Source organism: Macrobrachium nipponense, chromosome 23 (assembly GCF_015104395.2).
Source record: "Macrobrachium nipponense isolate FS-2020 chromosome 23, ASM1510439v2, whole genome shotgun sequence".
Lineage (NCBI taxonomy): Eukaryota > Metazoa > Arthropoda > Malacostraca > Decapoda > Palaemonidae > Macrobrachium > Macrobrachium nipponense.
Window position 1 is genome coordinate 82,717,586 of NC_061090.1, and position 19,940 is coordinate 82,737,525.

At 36.6% G+C, this 19,940-nt stretch overlaps 2 protein-coding genes across 4 annotated transcripts in view; both read left to right on the forward strand.

Moving 5' to 3' along the window:
• Window positions 1–2,237: 2,237 nt before the first annotated feature.
• On the forward strand, window positions 2,238–9,770 carry LOC135202258 (uncharacterized). Of its 2 annotated transcripts, none has more exons than XM_064231554.1 (6): window positions 2,238–2,392; window positions 6,682–6,840; window positions 6,956–7,076; window positions 7,579–7,941; window positions 8,175–8,324; window positions 9,452–9,770. In XM_064231554.1, the coding sequence occupies exons 2-6, from the start codon at window positions 6,694–6,696 to the stop codon at window positions 9,622–9,624; spliced, it is 954 nt and encodes a 317-aa protein (XP_064087624.1). In that variant the 5' UTR covers window positions 2,238–2,392; window positions 6,682–6,693; the 3' UTR covers window positions 9,625–9,770. The 2 variants fall into 2 exon arrangements, with proteins under 2 accessions (XP_064087624.1, XP_064087633.1); XM_064231563.1 differs by having other exon boundaries at window positions 2,242–2,392; window positions 6,647–6,840.
• A 2,929-nt stretch (window positions 9,771–12,699) lies between these two features.
• LOC135202269 (uncharacterized) overlaps window positions 12,700–19,940 on the forward strand; it is a 62,080-nt gene continuing 54,839 nt past the window's right edge. Inside the window, exon 1 of one of the 2 annotated variants that reach the window (XM_064231575.1) lies at window positions 12,700–12,823. The gene's annotated coding sequence lies outside the window, so the exon portion shown is untranslated. The remainder of the gene's footprint in view (window positions 12,824–19,940) is intronic. The other variant, XM_064231583.1, reaches the window with a different exon arrangement.

A 19,940-nucleotide genomic window follows, 5' to 3' on the forward strand; every position in this document is an offset into this window, starting at 1 on the left:
TTTGGAGGTAATCAGTCACCTTTTTGCCCGTGAGGAGTCTGCAACATAAGAATTATATTAGCAGATTGGCAAGGCTTGATGGCTTCCCCCACTTCCAATCCCTCACTCACTTTGTGCGTTGCACGTATATTTATAGAACCATAACTCGTTTCAGATTCCTACCAGAATTTTCCTGTTGTGTGGACATCAAATACTACTTCCTAATGCTCGGGGGAGCTGCGATCTTATCCTTACATGTGTTAGGGAAACCAACCATTAACTACTGATTAATTAGTCCCACATATTTTTGATTATTTTAATTATTTTTTTTCTCTCTCTCTTATGCTTGTTCGTTTCTTACTCATAGTCTGAACACGGTTGTAAATTTCATGCTACTAATACAGTGTATTGTTTTTGGAATTAAATTGCCTTTGACCAGTGTGTTTGACCGCACTGCTCTTAAATCCTTAATCTAGTCTTTGGGAGTTGACTAAATTTGTACTGTCTGGTAGTATATGCCTCTTTGTTGTCAAAATGTATTGTTTTCTGACTAAATTACTTGTGACCACGTGTGGGTTGGCTGCTTTTAAATCTTTAATCTATCCCACAGAGCTCTGCTATCAGTTTTCTAATTGGGCCCGGCAATTCCTAGCGCCAGCACTGCAGTCCACAGGGTGGGAGCTAATAAAGATAGGAAAGTTAATTATATGCAATCCTGCCAAAGTAGTTATTCCACCATTGTGTACTGAGTAGGAATACTCAAGTCAACTACCTGATCCTGTGGTAGGGTTGTAAGGATACTACCACCGTAGGTCCTGCATGTTGTAAAAGGCGACTAAAAGGACAGCTGCTGCCTTGCAGTCTTACTTTTTAGTAAAAGGCTGGGCCCACTGCCAATAACTGTGGAAACTGCTGCCTTGTAGTCTTACTTTTTAGTAAATGGCTAGGTCCACTGCCAATAACTGTGGAAACTGCTGCCTTACAGTCTTACTTTTTAGTAAAAGGCTAGGTCCATTGCCAATAACTGTGGAAACTGCTGCCTTGCGGTGCAGTCTTACTTTTTAGTATATGGCTAGGCCAACTGCCTATAACTGTGGTTGATGATAGCTGGCATGCGATCATAAAAAACCCCTTTGCCGAGCAATAAACCATGGCTGATGATGCCCTCGACAGAAGGCAGTGGAGAAGGCGCATCAGGCAACCGACCCCTTAATGTAGGGATAACGGTGGGAAAGAAGAAGACTCAAGTCATCTATCTCCTTTCCACATTTGCCAACGGTCATGGTGTAATTAAGTCGAGTCATCCGGAGTAAAACTTAGATTTTATGGGCCTTTCAGTTTCATAAATGATTATGAAGCAGCATTGTACCAAATATGCAAACGGGCTTTTCATTGAACATTTGAAGCTCCACGTTATAGTGTATATTTTATACATGATCATAAATACACTCAATACATCTTGAGTTATAAGATAATTATCATAATTATCAGATTTGTTTTAGATACCATTAAAGGATACATACTCTTTGGGTAAAAGACGTCCAGAGAATCGCTTTCTAAGTTAATCTTTTTATTTTGTGCAAATGTACAGTCATAAAAATAAGCATCATTTATTTGCTCAGGAAGTCGGTTTACTGTACTCGAGTGATTTAATCCGCTGAATGACTGGAACGGACGTAGCGTATCAGTCCTTAACTGGAACAAATTTCAGAAAATAACTGACACCCACGTCCACCTCTAAAACCCCATATCATGTGCAGGTATCTATGTACAGTTATGACTACTGCATATAATTGTATAGTAAGAGCTACCGAATGCCCATCATACCTGAGTTATTGGCATCATTACGATGCTACCTCTCCTGATCTGTCCACTAAGTTTTCGATATTAAAGGATTTTTCCTGATAAAGTAAATCTAAAGATCTAAAATAAAAATCGTCCGTCGTCTTGTAGTTAAAATAGCCGTTGCTAGTGTAATTATTCCCACTAAATTAAGCAGCTCATTAAGCTCAGATCACAAGGATAAATTGTGGCAATAAAGCATAACTCGGAATGGATCAATCTCGTTAGTGTCCACATCAACTACCCTCACACAAAAGAGATGACACGCGAGCTCTTTCCTCGTGTAATGGCCAAACGTTGGCAGCCATGAGAGAGGAAGAAGAGCAGTAGAAGCATTAGATAAAACAAGAGGAAGCGCTACAATTCTGTGAACGAAAATAACACGGCTCGTGGAGGGCTTCTGGATCTACTTAAGGGACGAAACCTTGCAGAAATGGTTCAGTGTTTGAGTCGAGACTGAGAAGGAAAAGTATCTCTTCAGCTGAAGGCGAAGGTCACTTCTCTTCCCCCAAGCGACGGTATTAACATTATCAAGTGCATCTATCAGCTTGAGCTGTTGCTCTGCGTTGAGGTAAGTGATTAAGAGGGTTGTGCTGTAGGCCTAGCAGATTTTGCAAGTGATTACAAAGATTGTAGTTGTAACCCGAAAGGGATTTTTTTACGGTGCTCGTATGACTTGTTTATTCAAGCCTAATATTATATATATAGATATATATATATATATATATATATATAATATAATATATATATATATAAACGTGAAAGATAGTTAAAAGAGATTTTTAAATCTCGCATAGTTGTATAGTGCACATCAATCCCATAACGAACTACGTAATATTCTAACTGGAATTTTTGTAATGATCTTAATAGCCTATCCTGACTGGTATTGCGAGATTATCATTCAATTTAAATAATAACTAAACAGATTTTAACTAACAAATGTGAAAAAAACTCCACAATGCCAGTTGCTTCATTCAGACAGAAGGAAGTCTTACCAGCAATACGAAGGACCCTCAGTCACAGCCATTCAACTCCTGCATTTCCTGGATGGTAAGACACTTGCCAATACACACACACACACACACACACATAGATAGTGTGTGTGTGTGTGTGTGTGTGTGCATAAAACTATATCTTGTCTATGCTATAACCGCCAAGCGCAAGAGTCCTCCGGAGAGAGACCACTTTATTTTGCCAGCTCTGTAGATTTAAAAGTTAGACCAAATGAGCTCGAGTTACCTAACTGTTGCTCTGTTGCATCTCCTCTTCCACGTAACAACTTTAAGGCTTCACTTTTCAATCTCGTTACAGTACTTTTACCGTTTTAGTAAATTACGGAATAATTTCGTCCTTTTATGTATTTCAGAGTATAATATTTGTTTATTTTTATTGTGGAGCATTGTCGATTTTTCACATCTTTAATATTAATTGAAGACTTTTCATGGGCTCGAGTTCATACTAGTAAATATTTGGATTCTAAGACGATGAGGGTCGGCAGTGTCAGGTAATACAAGAAATAAATGTGTTTAAACCGGTATAAAGCAACATATATTTTGAGATAATGCTATAATGACAAATTGTAAGGATATGAAAAACAGTAGGAATTGGAACTGGAATGTAAAATTGAAAGATTGAGAGCAAAGACGGTTTTAAAGGTGTTACAGGAAGACAAGAAAGCAAGATGGAAGAAAGAGAACGTGGACGTAGCACAGTTGCAGTTGGGTGTCGAAGGGTCGCTGCAAAGAACTTTAGTAATGCCTACAATGTACCGCGTGAGGTGCACTGGTAGCAGTATCCCCTCTACAGGTACAAACAACTTGCAAAAATATGACAGAGTGACATTTTGTAAGAAAATGGCAAGAAGAAAATGACAGATATAGTGAGAACAAGAATATAAAAAAGGACTAAATGACAACTATTTCTCAAGAAATTATCAGTGTTTTTAAGAAAATGGCAAATACTTTAAAGAAAATGACAGATGTCGTGAAAACAAGAATATAAAAAAAGGACTAAATGACAACTATTTCTCAAGAAGTTATCAAAGTATTTTGTAACAAAATGACAAAAATTTGGTAAGAAAATTATAATAATTTAACAAATTTATCACACGATATATTTTTTTTAGATAAAATTCAAAAATGTTGTCAGGAAATTACATCTTTTTTTACGTAAGAAAAAAAAACAAGGAAACTGTTATGTAAATGACAAAATAAGCATTTTGCAAGAAAATGACAACTGCGTTAATGTCACGGTATACCATCCTCTAAGATGATTCAGACTTTAAAATACGATGCTGCAGTGTCTCCATAGCGATTTTGACGCCATCTTCCCTTCCACTGAATAGTCCGAGGAGATATGTTCGAGCGACAAACTTTTGATTCAATACGGTGTTTATTACCAACAACAGAGAGAGGGTCCTCGTCCATCACAGACCACTCGCAGGACATTTTAATAACGAACTATACCCAGATTCAGTATACCTGAAATCATTACTAGTAGCAAGTAGCATTTACAGTGCTCAATTATAGTTTTACTATTGATCTTAGATCGGCGTTCTGCCAAGACTCGGCCGCACAGAATAGCAGACAGTTAAGCATCCACGAACCACTAAAAGCATCAAAGACTCTCATCTTAACGACAAATCGAAGGTCATTATTCCTACTTAGAAATGAAACAAATTGGTTGACATGTAGCTACCGCCTGGATCCATGACCGAGGATGATATGGAACTATCACAGTACCTAAAAACAATTGTTTCCTGGTCCATCTTGTGGCTTTCAAAAAAACTTAGTTTTTGCTGCACTCAATATAATACTGTCATTATTACAATATTGTTTCATCAAAGATACTTTATTTACAATGATAATTCTGTATGTGGCAAGGAAAACCATATCATCCATTAAAACTAGCCAATACAGCCATGACGAAAAAGCCACCAGGATTACAATGATTACAATTTTCCTAAAGTAAGGTCATTCGCGTAAAAAACAAGAAGCAAGCAAGATGTGAAACTACCCGGATGAACTCCGCCTGCAATTGTCAGAATAGCTGTTCCAATAACGCTGTTCGTTACCCTATATACAGCAACAAGTGCCACCAATATCACACCCCACAACCCAAGTGCTTCAAGACCCTGGGTAACATTTTTCCAGGCAGTAGGTTATAGGATTGACTAAAATCACCAAATACTACCAAAAGCTTTTCTTTATAGCCGTTCCTGATAACAATCTTAATGCTACAAAAGTTCCGTGTGCACCTGCCTCTTCCCTATATGGCTTCAACCATCTCTCAAGTCGCGAGCAAAAAATCATATAGCGCCTCAACGGTGTGGTTGGTATGGTATTAGCGTCACACCTCGATGGTCGCGGGTTCGATTCTCGGTTATTCTATTGAGGAGTGAGAGATGCGTATTTCTGTTGATAGAAGTTCACTCTCGACGTGGTTCGGAAGTCACGTAAAGCCGTTGGTCCCGTTGCTGAATAACCACAGGTTCTATGCAACGTAAAAGCACCATACAAACAAACAAAACATCAAATCATATATGATTTAGCCAAACAATTGATCACTGTCATACCTATAAATTTTTGGGTTTTGCCTATTAGCTTTTTGAAGAACTGTAGACAAACTAAGATACGAAGCAAACATAACTACAGCATTCAACAATGCAGCATGAATGATCAGCCACTGCGCACGCCTACAGGGAGCTAATTCATGAAACCAGGTTGCACACTATTTGGACCGCAAACCTTGTCTGGCTTAGTATTCTTAATTTGGGACTGAACTTCGGGGATTATTCTTCACCCAGCATAGGGATATCCACACCTGAACAAATATCAACATCAGTTAAAATGATATAGTTCTGCCTCGGCTGGGTGAGATAACTTGAGAAATTGACCGTCTTCTGTTTGTATGTACGATCATCCCGGCGTCCCTACAGTTACCTACCTCTCTGGGTCACACGATGCAAGCTCGAAGCCTACCAAGCTTCGAAAGAGGCTTCCATAGCAACACCAGGGCGACCAACCGAAACTTCCGACTAGAAGTCTGCTGATTCGGCAACTTCGGATTAAATGGTGAAGATTACACACGTGACTCTATCCAATTAATGGGACGACGCCTCGCTTTCGATATTCACGTCAAAACCAACGATTTAATCTGCTGACTCGCCTGGATTAGGAAGTCAGTCGCTTCCGGATATCACATTTTGGTTTCATTAATTGTGACTGTGCAGGTAAATTCTGATGCACTCACCTGAACATATTTATGGGACTATGTTAACGTTTCATATAACACTTCAGGTCCTAGCTGTTACTACCACTGTAACTAGATAGTTACACACACAGACACAGATATATATATTATATATATATCTATATATATATATATATATATATATATATGTGTATGTATGTGTGTATGTATGTATGTATGTATGTATGTATGTATGTATGTATGTATGTATGTATGTATATATTTAACCAATTAGAAAATAATTTTTTTGTGAAGACAGACAAATGTTGACATATTAAAATGTGCCGAAATAATCTTTCTTACAAATAAGCTCAACGTCTCTCGAGCTCTTTGTACTTGGTATATATATTGGGGAGGGGGAGGGCCGGATTGATTCGGTAATATGCTTGTCTACTTCACTTGCTTTCTGACAAAAATCTTGACAGGTGATAAGCGTTGATCAGCACCTTGTGAAGCGAAGAAAATTAGTGCTTAATAATATCTTCACGGCAACTGTGTCTCAAACTTGCCATAAACCTCCTGTGAATTGAATTAAGTGTTCTTCCTTTACGAATTTCTCCACCTTGTGTTACAGAAACGCCACCAACGAATTTCTTTCTGCTTTGACAGAAATTCCTCACGATGGACGGAACAAGGAGACATCCGCTTTTGTGGATTCTGATGACAGGAGTCGTCGTCATGAAAGCTGCCTCCACCCAAGCATGGGGAAGCTACGCGTGTGACTTCAAGGAAGATGATTTTCGAAAAATCAAAGATATTTGGGCAGAGGTGAGTCTGAGGCTATTCCGTTCGATATAGCATCTGTTAATAACCATAGTTCTTCCTTTACTACCGAATCGACTAAGCACTTAACTAACTTACCTTTTCCTTTTCCTTATCTTAGGTAAGTTCAGAAGCGAGAGCTCCTTTTGGTGCGATTGAAGAGAAGCTGGACAGAGTTTTAGAATTTGTGGAAGAAATAAAGACAGCTGAGGATTCTTGGCTGCACCTTTCCAAGAAGGCAGGTCAGTGTCCAGCCTTAACTGTTTTCATTTTGAAATTGTATTTTTTTTTCATTTACATACATTTTTACAACTCATTAAATGAGAAATGAAAGAGAGAGAGAGAGAGAGAGAGAGAGAGTTAGGATTGACCTTAACCAGAGACATCACTAAAATCCGTCGTTTTATTTTAGCTAATGGGTAACTTTTTTTATCTTTTATTAGAGAAAATATACATTATGATACAATTTTAATAGTATTACATGCAGAAAATTTAACAAAAATTTTACCTTGTACATTTTATGTATTTCAATGTCTATATTTTTCTGTAGTTACGCATTTAAGATTTTATTAGTATATATCTTTTTTTTTACTATCCTTGATTTTATAAGCAGCCTTATACCATCGCTTTCATCTTTTACTTCTGCTTTGTGGGCTAATCAGATCCCAGCGACATAGCCACTACTGTAATTAAAATGACAGCATTGTTCCAGTGCTTTATTCTAATGTGGTGCCAAATTTCCAGGCACAGTCGAGAGGGATTTATCGGAGCACGAAGAGACGAAACCAGAAGACGCCAAGGAAATGGGAGATGAAGAGGAAAGAAGGGATCGGTCTTCTGATGTCGAAAGCGACCGCTCAGGTGACCGAACAGATGGTTACCGTTGGCAGGACAGGAGAGATCGCGCTAACCGCCATGACCGGAGGAACCGAAGAGAAAGAACGAGCGATGATCATATTTCTGAGATAGTAGCCGATAAAGATTCCGTCAGCGACGGTCAGGATAACTCTACGACAACGGCGCTTGTAGAAAAGACAGATGGTGACGATTCGAGCATGGATACCCGCAGGAGACCACAGAAGACGGATGAGAAAGGTCCTACAAAAGGTAAAACAGGAATTAGACCCATACATTTGGAATGTATACAGATGTTCCCATCAGGATCATTCGTCATAAGTAATAACTTCATTCAAGGTTTTATCATCTAATCAAATTTGCCTGATATAGTGACGCTGCGGACCACTAAAAGGATCCTTTGTTGATTTTCCATTAAATACATCACAAATACAAAGGAACATATGGGGAAAGGAACGACTTAACTCAACGGGTCATCTTTACAGGAGAGTGCACTGCTATCGTCGTGGACGACCACGAAACCATCGGCATGTTTTATATGATGTCATATCAGCACGGCCATTGCACAAACAGAAATCCTATCAGCGAGCCTATCAGATTCTGCTTGGGGTACTGCGCGACCAAGACTTTCATCGGTAAGGCACACTTTTAAAAAGCACTCGTAAAATATATATGATCAAACACCACAGGATAGAGATTAAGCAGTTTTACATCCTGACCAGTGTCAGCTTTATCGCTAAACTGTCTAAAGACGACTGGTGCAAAGTGGCAGTAAATCACAATATATCAGTCTGTATCGATCCTTCTGAGACGGTTTAGGAATAAAGCCGACACAGATCAGGATCTACAATAGTGTTTCATCTCTTCCGTGTTATCTATGATATATAAGATTGTGTGTAAGAGTGATTGTAAGTGATACACACACGCACACACAAACATATGTAACTGGTAAAAGAAGTGAGCTGTAGGTTCTATACTATATGTATATATATATATATATATATATATATATATATATATATATATATATATATATATATATTATATATATATAGGTCACTTCTTTTACCTATTACATGTTTGTGTGATGTATCACTTACAAACATGTAACAGTAAAAAAGAAGTGAGCGAGTTTCATATATTATATTATATATATATATCTTATATATATATTATGATATATATATATATTATATATATATATATTATTTTTTATATATATATACTAGTATAGAACCACAGTTCAACCAATCTTTTACCAGTAACATATGTTTGTAATAGCCACAATGCCTTCTCCGCTTCTCGATTTCTTTGCACTTTGGATATGCAAGTTCTGAACCTCTTCTTGACATAATTATCGTAGGAGGCCTGCCACTGGCGCCAGTACCTTCATTTGGGTATTTGACCTTTTCGTGACGGATGCCTAGAGAAAGAGTGAAGCAGCAAACAAAAATACACATTAAAAGTCATTGTTTATAGATTTATTGTTTGAACTTTAGCCTCAGTTCACTTATCATGAAGCTAATGATAGAAGTGAGTTCCTTATATATTTCCTCACTTTCTGTTGGCCAAAGGCTGCTTTGTAATAGCTGTCTTGTCATTGTTCCTTTTTTTTACTGACCCTCCACCTGAAATAAGTCTAGTTTTCTTATTGATTTTAGTAACCACTACTTCTGACATGTAATAACATTGGTTTCTCAATATATCAAAGCCTCAACGCAACGAGGAATTTATATGATGACCGAGATTCCTATTACTTCAGAACGAGAGTCTGGGTTGTGGAGTCAAGGGAATGACTGCAAGAGTTGCCAGCCGTTGAACTACGAGACAATCCGGATTCCCCTGACTTGTGACGACGGCTTCATCTTCGAGAAAAAATTCAGCAATGTTGTCGACTGCAAATGTCGAGGTTGCACACCTGTTAAGGAGAACTAGACACAGGAGAACGTCCGATAGTGTCAAGTGAAGGTATAAGGAAATATTCGGCTCTTCGGTGTGACTTCAGGACATTGTACAAGTGTCGAAAAGTTAAATGAGGATTTGTGGAGGCTAAAGAACTAAATACATGTTATGTTCCTTAACGGAATATATGATTTCAATCATAATTTTCCTTTTCTTTCGAGATAAGAGTTTACAGTATTACGACTTGAAAATGTTATTTCTCACACCATCGTTTAACGAAATATATGTTAAAGCTTATTCAATACGATATGTGTAAATGTTCAATTCATGTCTTCTCCGTCATCTTTTGACGATGCAAAAGAATTAAATTTCCCCAGCAACGATGAGGCTCAACTCATGAAAAATAAGATATAAAAAATGATACAAATTGCAGTCAAGGGCAGGAATATTCATACTTCCTTTTTTGCTTTCTACGGTTCGTGATTCATAATCACATCATCAGGAAATTCTATGGAAAACTGAATAAATCAATAAAAGCATACTGAACGGCTAAAACTGAATTACGTTAAGATATTAATCATTAGAAACCTGCTAAGACAGTTCAAAATTATACACACTAGAGCACGCTTAGATATGCACATACAAGGCATGAAATTACGACACATAATATTGTTACACAAGCGCAAATTAGATTGAGCAAAATCACAAAACACTCGTAACAAATTACATTAAAAATATATTTTTTGATTAAGACCATTTTTCACAGAATGGAGAAACAAACTAGGACAGTAATATACTTCTAAAAAAAGCAGAAGACACTAACCTTACTTAGCAAATAACAGAACCACATTCACAGTAAAAGAGAAATAAAAAAAGTCTTAGGTACAAATAGTAATGAGCTATAACAGAAACAATGGAATAGAGGCAGTTTGAATGTTTAATGAGGAAACCAGTAGTTTAATATTTAAAGACTCAAGTATCTGAAGTGTTTGTTGGTTCTTTGCTTGGCCAACAACTTTAAAATCATCGTAATCTATTATGTGCTTTGCGTTTGGTCGCACACGCCTCAGTGGCGTAGTTGGTATGGTGTTTGCTTCCCACCTCGGTGGTCGCGGGTTCGATTCTCGGCCATTCCATTGAGGAGTGAGAGATGTGAATTTCTGGTGATAGAACTTCACTCTCGGCGTGGTTCGGAAGTCACGTAAAGCCGTTGGTCCCGTTGTTGAATAACCACTGGTTCCATGCAACGTAAAAACACCATACAAACAAAACAAACAAACATTTGGTCGCATGATTTCTTATACAGGATAGCTTTGGATTTGACAGTCACTTAAAACCACTGGTGGGAAATAGAAATAAAGTCGAAACCGGTCGGGACCTACACCCGGTGAGTTGAAAGTTAAGATAAAGAATTTTTGTGATTATGTAGATCTGGTACAAAAATGAGGCAGAATGGGAAGGTATTGGGCTTTGCATGGGAAGCTCTGGAAAGAAGAAGAATACTTGTAGTCACTAATGACAAGACGTATTGTTTTAATAATCTTCTTTCCCACCATTACCCCTGCATTAAGGGGTCGGTTGCCTCATGCGCCTTCTCCTCCACTGCCTTCTATCAAAGGCGTCATCCTCCACCAAACTTCTTCTCTCCATATCTTCCTTCACTTTATCTCACCATCTAACTCTCTGTCTCCCTCCTGATCTTCTTCCTCTAACAGATTCTTCCCAAGCCCTCTTCACTCCCTCCTCATCATCCATCCTGAACCATACCATCTCATTCGTGACTCTCTTATCCCCTCTGTCATCTTTACCAAGCCTGCCCTTCTTATTTCATCATTTCCCAATCTCTCAAGCAGCGATATTCCCATAATCCACCTCCGCATCCTCATTTCTGTTTTCTCAAGCTTTACTTCCTCTTTTCATCTTAGAGCCCATGTTTCTACTCCGTACATTAACACTGGTCTTATCACAGTGCTATATATCTTGACTTTTAGTTTGATTGGCATTTTCTTATCACAAACCACTCCAGCTACCTCTTTCCACTGCCCCCATGCCACTTTTATCCTACTGTCAACTTCAGCCTCACATCCTCCCTCTTGGCTTAAAGTAGATCCTAAGTATTTAAACTTTTCTGCCTGTTTCATGATCGAGGCTCTTATTTCTTGTATTGCTATTCTGTCTCTATCTTCCCTACCGCTCAGCAAAACCTCTCTAAAGATCGCTGCCACTCTCCAACCCTTCTCTGTTGGTCCTCCTCATCTTCAGCAGTAATCACCAGATCATCGGCGTACAACAAATTCCCACAGCTCTTCATTCCTGATCGCTTCGTTCAACACATCCATGACCAGCACAAACAAAAATGGACTTAATTAATGCCGACCCCTGGTGTAATCCAACACGTATCGTTCTAATGCTGTTGTTAAAATGTTTGGATACATCAACTCCTGAATACATGTAGACGCACTTCAATATATATATATAATATATATATATATATATATATATATATAGATATATATATATATATATATATATATCAATGTGTGTGTGTGTGTGTGTGTGTGTGTGTGTGTGTGTCATATTTTTATTACTTACTTTCTACCCTCTTGCAATTGGGAGGTTTTCCTCCAGTTACACCTTTAAAACCTTGTTGTTCTGTTTGTCTTTTAGCTCTAAATGACCTCATACGTCCCAGAACTTGTTCTAAATTTTCTATTCCATAGAAAGTAAGATTAAAAATTTTTTATAATATATATATATATATGTGTGTGTATGTGTGTGCGTGTGCGTGTATGTGTGTGTGATTGTATTTGATTTTAAATCAGTAAAAGGTCAAGACGTGATGATTATACGAACAAATTTACAGCCACGAAGGTGAAAAGATGAGATGCAACGTACTTTCGTCTTTTTACCAAAACTTTATCACAGCAACTGTGACAAGAAGATGATGTATCCAAAATCTTTAATGAGAGTGAAGTACAAGTATTCCTCTTTCTACAGCGTCCCATGCAAAACTCACATATCTTTCCATTCTGCGCCATTACTTATCTGATCCACATAATCACAAAGATTCTTTATCTTAACTTTTACGTGTTATCTTATCATCGCTTATCACTGTTCCCTGTTCGAACACCTTATGACACTTGTAAGCCCAGTTTCGAGTGCGGATCCTTTCCACTACGTGTGGCTTCACCGACTCTGTATTCCCTCGTTGAGTGGCAGACTGACCGCTTTGGTGAGTGGCTGACGTCGTTTTTGGGATTTGAAGGTTTCTGAAACAATTTGCAGTCGAAAATTAATTTATGCTTCCTCCCGCTATCACGTATATAGCTAAATGGCAGTCACCATCTTCCGGACAAATTTCCATCCATCTATCTAACAAATATAATCCAATTTACTTTATCAGGGCAAGGAAAATGAGCTTTGAAGTGTTAAGAATGATGTAACTTCATTTATGGAAAATTGCAAAACATTGGGCATTTCTTAGCTAAACGTTTAATAACCTCCTTTATGTGTGCCGAGAAAGTCGATAATAATGGTTCGACAAAAAAAATTATAGCAATAATGCCTAATGCCCTATTTGTAATATATATATCTTGAAGTAATCAAAGTCCACAATTATGTAAAATGTGTATTTTAATACACATTTTACATAATTGTGGACTTTGATTACTTCAAGATGTTCAGTCACGTTATGGTGATTTATATATATATATATATATATATATATAATATAATAATATATATATATACTATAGTATATATCTATATATATATATATATATATCTATACTACTCGTATATATAATAAATATACTTAATATATACTATACTATATATATATATATATATATATATATAGGATATATAGGTGGAAGAGAGGCAAAACAGCTCAATACATGTCGTCGCTTTATTGCTGCCATCGTTTCAAGACTATCTCATTTTCAAGGCTAAAAAAGGAGAAAAACCAAAAATATATAAGTTACAAACTTGTCCAGCAAGATTAACATTATCACATACAAATAAGAACGAAAAAATAAATAAATAAATAAAATTAGTAACTGGCAATGTATTAAAGACAAAGTAAAAAAGATTTTATAATTTTTTAAACCAAACTTTACAACAGGAGGTCCCGTTGCTGAAAGGTTTACCAGAGCGAGAAGGAATCGAGATAACCAAGGAAAGATAAGAGTGGCCAGTCTAAGACATGTATAATGGAACTGCTCTAGTGTTGTTATTTAATGTTGGAACAAGGTGCTTAACAGTCTAGGATTCGAGTATAGGTTTTCATTAGGGCTGGATAAAATCATCTTAAATCATCGTTGTTGATTTTGCATTTGCATATTTGTGTATGGTCTCTAATATTTGAAAGCTCGGGGCTAGACAGCTTCATCCCTGTGCGATAACTAATGCATATGTATGTGAGTCACTTCGAGCCAAATTTGAGAAGTCGGCGAGTGCTTCGCATGTAAGTCTGTTCGTTGCACGAACAGTAAATATACAAGTAAATTAGCCCATGCCACATTAAGTAGGCAATATTTCTTTGTGTCGAAAGAATCAACCTATGGTTTTTGGATTCCTTAAGATGAATTTGACATCGATCAACTGCTGGGAAATGTTTACTTATTATATAACTGTTCTCTAGTTATGTCAGAAAGGCCCTACAGAAAATCTTCGAGCTACCAGCTCTAGTACATCTAGCTTCAAAACTGAAATATTATATTAGTTTCCATACATTTATGATACCTCATTACCACAATTAAGGAAAATAATGAGCAGCATTTCCCAGCAGTTGATGTCAAATTCATCTAAAGGAATCCAAAAACCATAGGTGAATTCTTTCGTCACAAAGAAAAATTGCTTACTTATTGCGTCTGGCCTAGTTTACTTGTATACTTACTGTTCGTGCAACGGACAGACTCACATGAGAAACACTCGCCGACTGCTTAAAGTACGATGTGACTCACATATAGGCATTAGTTAGCGCCCAGGGATAAAGCTTTCTAGCCATGAGCTTTCAGATATTAGAGACCATACACAAATATGCAATTGCAAAATCAACTACAATGATTTTAAGATCATTTTATCAAGCCCTAATGAGAACCACCTCCCTATACTCGAATCCTTGGCCATTAAGCGCGTTGTTCCAACATTAAATAACAACACTACAGTAGTTCCATTATACATGTCTTAGACCGGCCACTCTTATCTTTCCTTGGTTATCTCGATTCCTTCCCGCTCTGGCAAACCTTTCAGCAACCGAACCTCGGGTTGTGAGGTTTGGTTTGAAAATTTACAAAATCTTTTTTTACTTTGTCTTTAATACATTATATGTTGTTATTTATTTTACTTCTTTTGTGTGTTTGTGGGCTTATTTGTACGTACGTGATAATTTATGTTAATCTTGCTAGAGAAGTTGGTAACATATTTCTGGTTTTCCTCCTTGTACTATATATATACTATATTATATATATATATATATATATATATATATATATATATATATATATATATATATAGATATTACTATATATATATATATATATAATATATTAGTAAATAATAAATTATATATATTATATATATATATAATATATTATATATATTATATATATATATATATATGTTACGTCCATTTTTTAAAATTTGAAAAAACTGCGCTCTGAAGGTTGGCAAGACTGCACAGTCTAAGAAATGTTGGTAACACTGCTCACACTTAATGGCTGAAATGGTTGGGGAAGCGCTAGGCCCGGGAGGCCATAAAAGTGCCAGAAGGGTGGGCACCAAGGTAGGGGAGCACCAATAAAGGTGTTTCACCAGGGACAGGGTTGTTTTGGAAGGTGGGTGGCCTAGGAGAGAGTTTCCCTCACTGGGAGAAGGGTGGGGATGCAATGTCAAATAGGTGGAGGAGAGTAGGCAGGAGTTTGCTCTCCTTAGAGTTCTTTTGTTTTTTTTAGGATTTTTTTCCACTTGTATATGGAATAAAGAAAATGAGAGGGAGAGAACTGATACCGGTTATAACACACACACTTCTTCCCCTACTTTTATATTTTCTGCTATTCTCATTTTTATTTATACTGTACTTTCTTTTTTTTCTTTTTTTTTTGGGTGTGTGCTTTGTGCAATTTAAAACATAAAAGACGAAGAAACAAAACAATATACAACCAACCGTATTTGGTATTCCAAAACATATATAAGGCATGTAGTGCTACAGTGGTCTAACCCACCCGACGATAGTTTTGTTTTGTTTGTTTAGTGCTTTTACGTTGAATGGAACCAGTGGTTATTCAGCAACGGGACCAACGGCTTGACGTGACTTCCGAACCACGTCGAGAGTGAACATCTATCACCAGAAATACACATCTCTCACTCCTCAATGGAATGGCCGAGAATCGAACCAGCGACCACCGAGGTGTGACGCTAATACCATACCAACCACGCCGCTGAGGCGCTGTCGACGAGTTTTGAGTAATTAGCGGTCGAAGTTAATTATTGATTACTACCGAATAAAGTGGTTCGATGTATTACTATTATACATTAAATTAAATTTTTATTCTAGATGTTTCGTACCATTGAGTTTTAAATAATGAAATTTTTTTTTCGGTTACGGTCGAATTATTTATTTATGCCGGCCCCCCTTTTATAATTTCCACAGAAAGTCATGGTTTTAGGGTCATTGTTAATGATAGTGTGGGATAAGAAGAGTCCGGTTAAAAAAAATTAGTATGCCGTTATGCCTAATTCGTAATTTGTGCGAATTTTTAAAATCGAAAAATATTATAATCTTATCAATGTTGAACCTTCAAAAAATATTGCTTTACATTATTAAACATCTACACTTACCTTGAACATCGGCGACACCCATTCTCCCCGTCCAAAAAGATAAAGAGAGAAAAATCGAGAAAAATGAAAAATTGAAAGAGGAATCAGGAAGAGAAAAATCGAGGGAAGAATGAAAAATTGAGAGAGAAAATCAGAGAAAAATAGAAAATATTATAAGAGGAAATATAGAGAGAAACAAATAAAAATAGAGAAGATGAGAGAAAGAGAAAAAGCGAACGAAAAACGATCGTCTACTATGGTTTAAAGTCCGTGAGAAAACAGTCTGAGAGGCGTGGTAGTATAATAGTTAACAGGGTTGCCAAATGTGGCTAATTTTAACCAATGTGGCTAATTTGCAAGCAATGAGGCTAGAGGACATAATTTGAAACTGACAGCTTCAACGAAGAAGCTCTTCGCGACTGAAATGGTATTATTGTGCCGCAAAGCAGCATTTCGAAGATGAAAGATTGAGGGTAAAAATTATTGGAAACGAAGATGTAGCCTTACCACCTCTTCGCGAGCCTCTTCGTATATTCTTTTGTAAAATTAAAAGAGAACCACATAACGAATGCAAGTATGGGGATGTATAACACATGCCAAATATTTTAGTAGTCCATTTTTTCAGCACTTCAATGCAAACGGTCTTCTTTGCATTCTCGTAAAAGACTGTCTTTGTACTTAAAAGACCTCACGTTCTGAAGTTCCTGGCTGCCGGGTGTGTATCGTCACAGCTGTAACACAATCATCTTTCAGCTCCTCTTGGATTATATTATAATCAGTACATCGTATTTTAGTTCGGCAAAACAACAGTTGCAAACTAAATGAAGATGAAAAGAACCAGAAATTAACGAACTTTTGGAAGCTATTTCCAACCAATCAGCTTCAAGGAATGGTCGTGAGTAATCAGTAGGCGGGCTTATCTGTAAAGAATCTGCTGTAGTGATATATATATATATATATATATATATATATATATATATATATATATATATATATATAGACAAAGTGTTATAGGAGCAGAATAGCTGTCTTTCAATCCGAATGAAATGTTTGTTTACCACCTCTGTCACAGAGTCAAGATAACAGGGTCTGCTCAACTCGGCCGTTGGGGCGGAGCTAATACTGTGCGCGCTTCTCCATTGAATTACTTAAAGAAGCTTTAGTTTTTATACATTAAATCCATATCACATGGTTTTTTTTTTATAAAATCTGATAAAACCTGTAAAGAGGTAATATGCTTGATGTTTTTTAATAACCATTCAAAGTATATAGGGTCTGCTTAACTCGGTAGTGAGGGCGGAGCTAATACTGTGACGTCACAAGAGTAACACTTCAGTGTTTCTCCACTGAATTTCTTAAAGAACCCTTTGTTTTTATACATATAATCCATGTCGCGTGGTGTTTTTCATAAAATCTTGATGATAAAATCTGTAGAGGTCACATGTTTGATTTTTTTAATACCCTTTCTCTCATTTAGTTTATTGCACAAAATATACCAGTTTGAACACACATAGCTATTCCAGCTTTCTTCATATGTTTATTCTTTACTTATTTATTTACTTACCTATATACTGGTTTGCTGTATTCTCTTCAAGTCCATTTCTTTTAACATGACAACTACTCTCTCTCTCTCTCTCTATCTCTCTCTCTCTCTCTCAGGTAGGTAAGTATATCAAGATTTTAAATAATTCTTAAGAAATGTATTTAGTTCTGTCACTGTGTTCATACCTCACTTTGAAAAGCAACTTTTTTTTATGATAAAGGTTAGAATGATAGATTAATTATATTTTCCAAATCTTATTGTGAATAGTTATTGTTATGCAATAAATACAAAGAAAATGTCGATACATGCAGTGTAAAAAATGGCAGTTGCATTTGCACGACTTGGCCACAAAAAAGAAAACAATATCAAAAGTATAAGAATTACATCATATACGATATAAGGTATCAAAGGAATAAATGATGAAGAAAATGATACATGGAACACATTTCCCGCAAATTTCTCATTAGCACTTCATATCACATAAATATACTTCCGAACACATAAGTTTACATATAACACAAACTGTATACATAAAGGTATTAATTATGCATGCCTCATACGATTATAATATTTTCGAAAAAAAAGTACAAAAAGGTATTCGTCAGTCTGGCTGGATGTATCTGATGACGTTTCACAAGGGGCGGGGCTAGATTTCAGATCTCCCATGAACGCTTAATTTTTTATAATTTTTGCGTGCGTAGATAATATTTTCTGTGCGCGATTATGGGTTTGAAAATAATTGCAATTGTAATGTGTCATATACCAACTGAAAGGGCATTCTTTGTACTTTTACATGGTATGTGGCAAAACGTAATAAGATGAAAAATTATGTAAGAAAAATGTGGTAAATATTTACATAAAATTTAAAAATTTTGGTCCGTCTTTGACCTAGAATTCCTCGAAAATTTCTGAGAACACCTATCAATTTTATTTATGCATTATATAGTAAATTTTATCAGCTTTCTAATCCATTTTTCAGTTTCTTTCTATCATCATTCCTTAGTCAGCTAGGCTACGAAACGTGAATGTATGTAGGTTGACGGATGAAGTAATTGCACATTTTTGTGTGCGTAGATAATTTTTTCTGTGCGCGCTTATGGATTTGAAAGTAATCGTAATTGTAATGTGCTATATATCATTTGAAAGAGCATTCTTTGTACTTTAACGTAGTATATGGCAACATGCAATAAAAGGAAAATTTATATAAAAAAAACGCCATTGCAAAAATAGTTATATGAAAATGTTATCGTAAGTATAGTTTCATAAAGATATGGTCCTTTTGTAACTGATGACGTTTCACAAGGGGCGGGGATAGGTTTTAGTACCGCCTTGTGAGCAGACCCTGTTATTTTGACTCTGCTCTGGCATACCAACTGTCCCGTACAGTTCCTCTTCGTGAAAGCGCTTCCAGAACAGAAGCAGATTTGTGTCAGGCTTGATTGGAAATATGAGACAATGATACAAGACTGTTTTAATGTTGCTAGCAGATTGTGGTTAGCATAACTTTCTCAAGTTACTTGTATAGTGTAGTTTTGAAAGTTGTGAAATAAAACAATTGACTGAAGCATTTTTCTTATTCTTATAAAAACAGATTACCTTTAAGCTAGCATAAGTATGACTGACATCCCAGATTAGGTATTAGGGATTGATTGTGTTCTTAGGCAGGCCAATTCCTGATAGGGAATGTTTGTTTAGTGAAGTGTTGAGTAGATCTATATTACTTTTCCACGGCAGCCTAGACTGTGGCAGTTGCGGTTTTCTTTGCAGTTTTACCTCCTGAACAAGAACTTTAAGTAATATTTACTGTACGACTGTAATTAACCCTCAGGGGCTTGTACTAAACACAGCGAAATACATTTGACGCCCCAATTCCTGGTGGCTTTCGTATTCGCTGGGACGAACGATGCGGAATGCATGTATAGAAATACCAAGTGTTGTCTTCAGGAATTCGGAGTTAACCAGTGCTGTGGACTCCCTTGCTCATGCT

Excerpts from the sequence above, each read along its gene's own strand:
- LOC135202258 (XM_064231554.1), top strand. The coding sequence starts at position 6,694 with ATGGACGGAACAAGGAGACATCCGCTTTTGTGGATTCTGATGACAGGA. Across the intron at positions 6,841-6,955 it reads TCAAAGATATTTGGGCAGAG|GTAAGTTCAGAAGCGAGAGC; the intron begins GTGAGTCTGAGG and ends TCCTTATCTTAG. Across the intron at positions 7,942-8,174 it reads TGAGAAAGGTCCTACAAAAG|GAGAGTGCACTGCTATCGTC; the intron begins GTAAAACAGGAA and ends TCATCTTTACAG.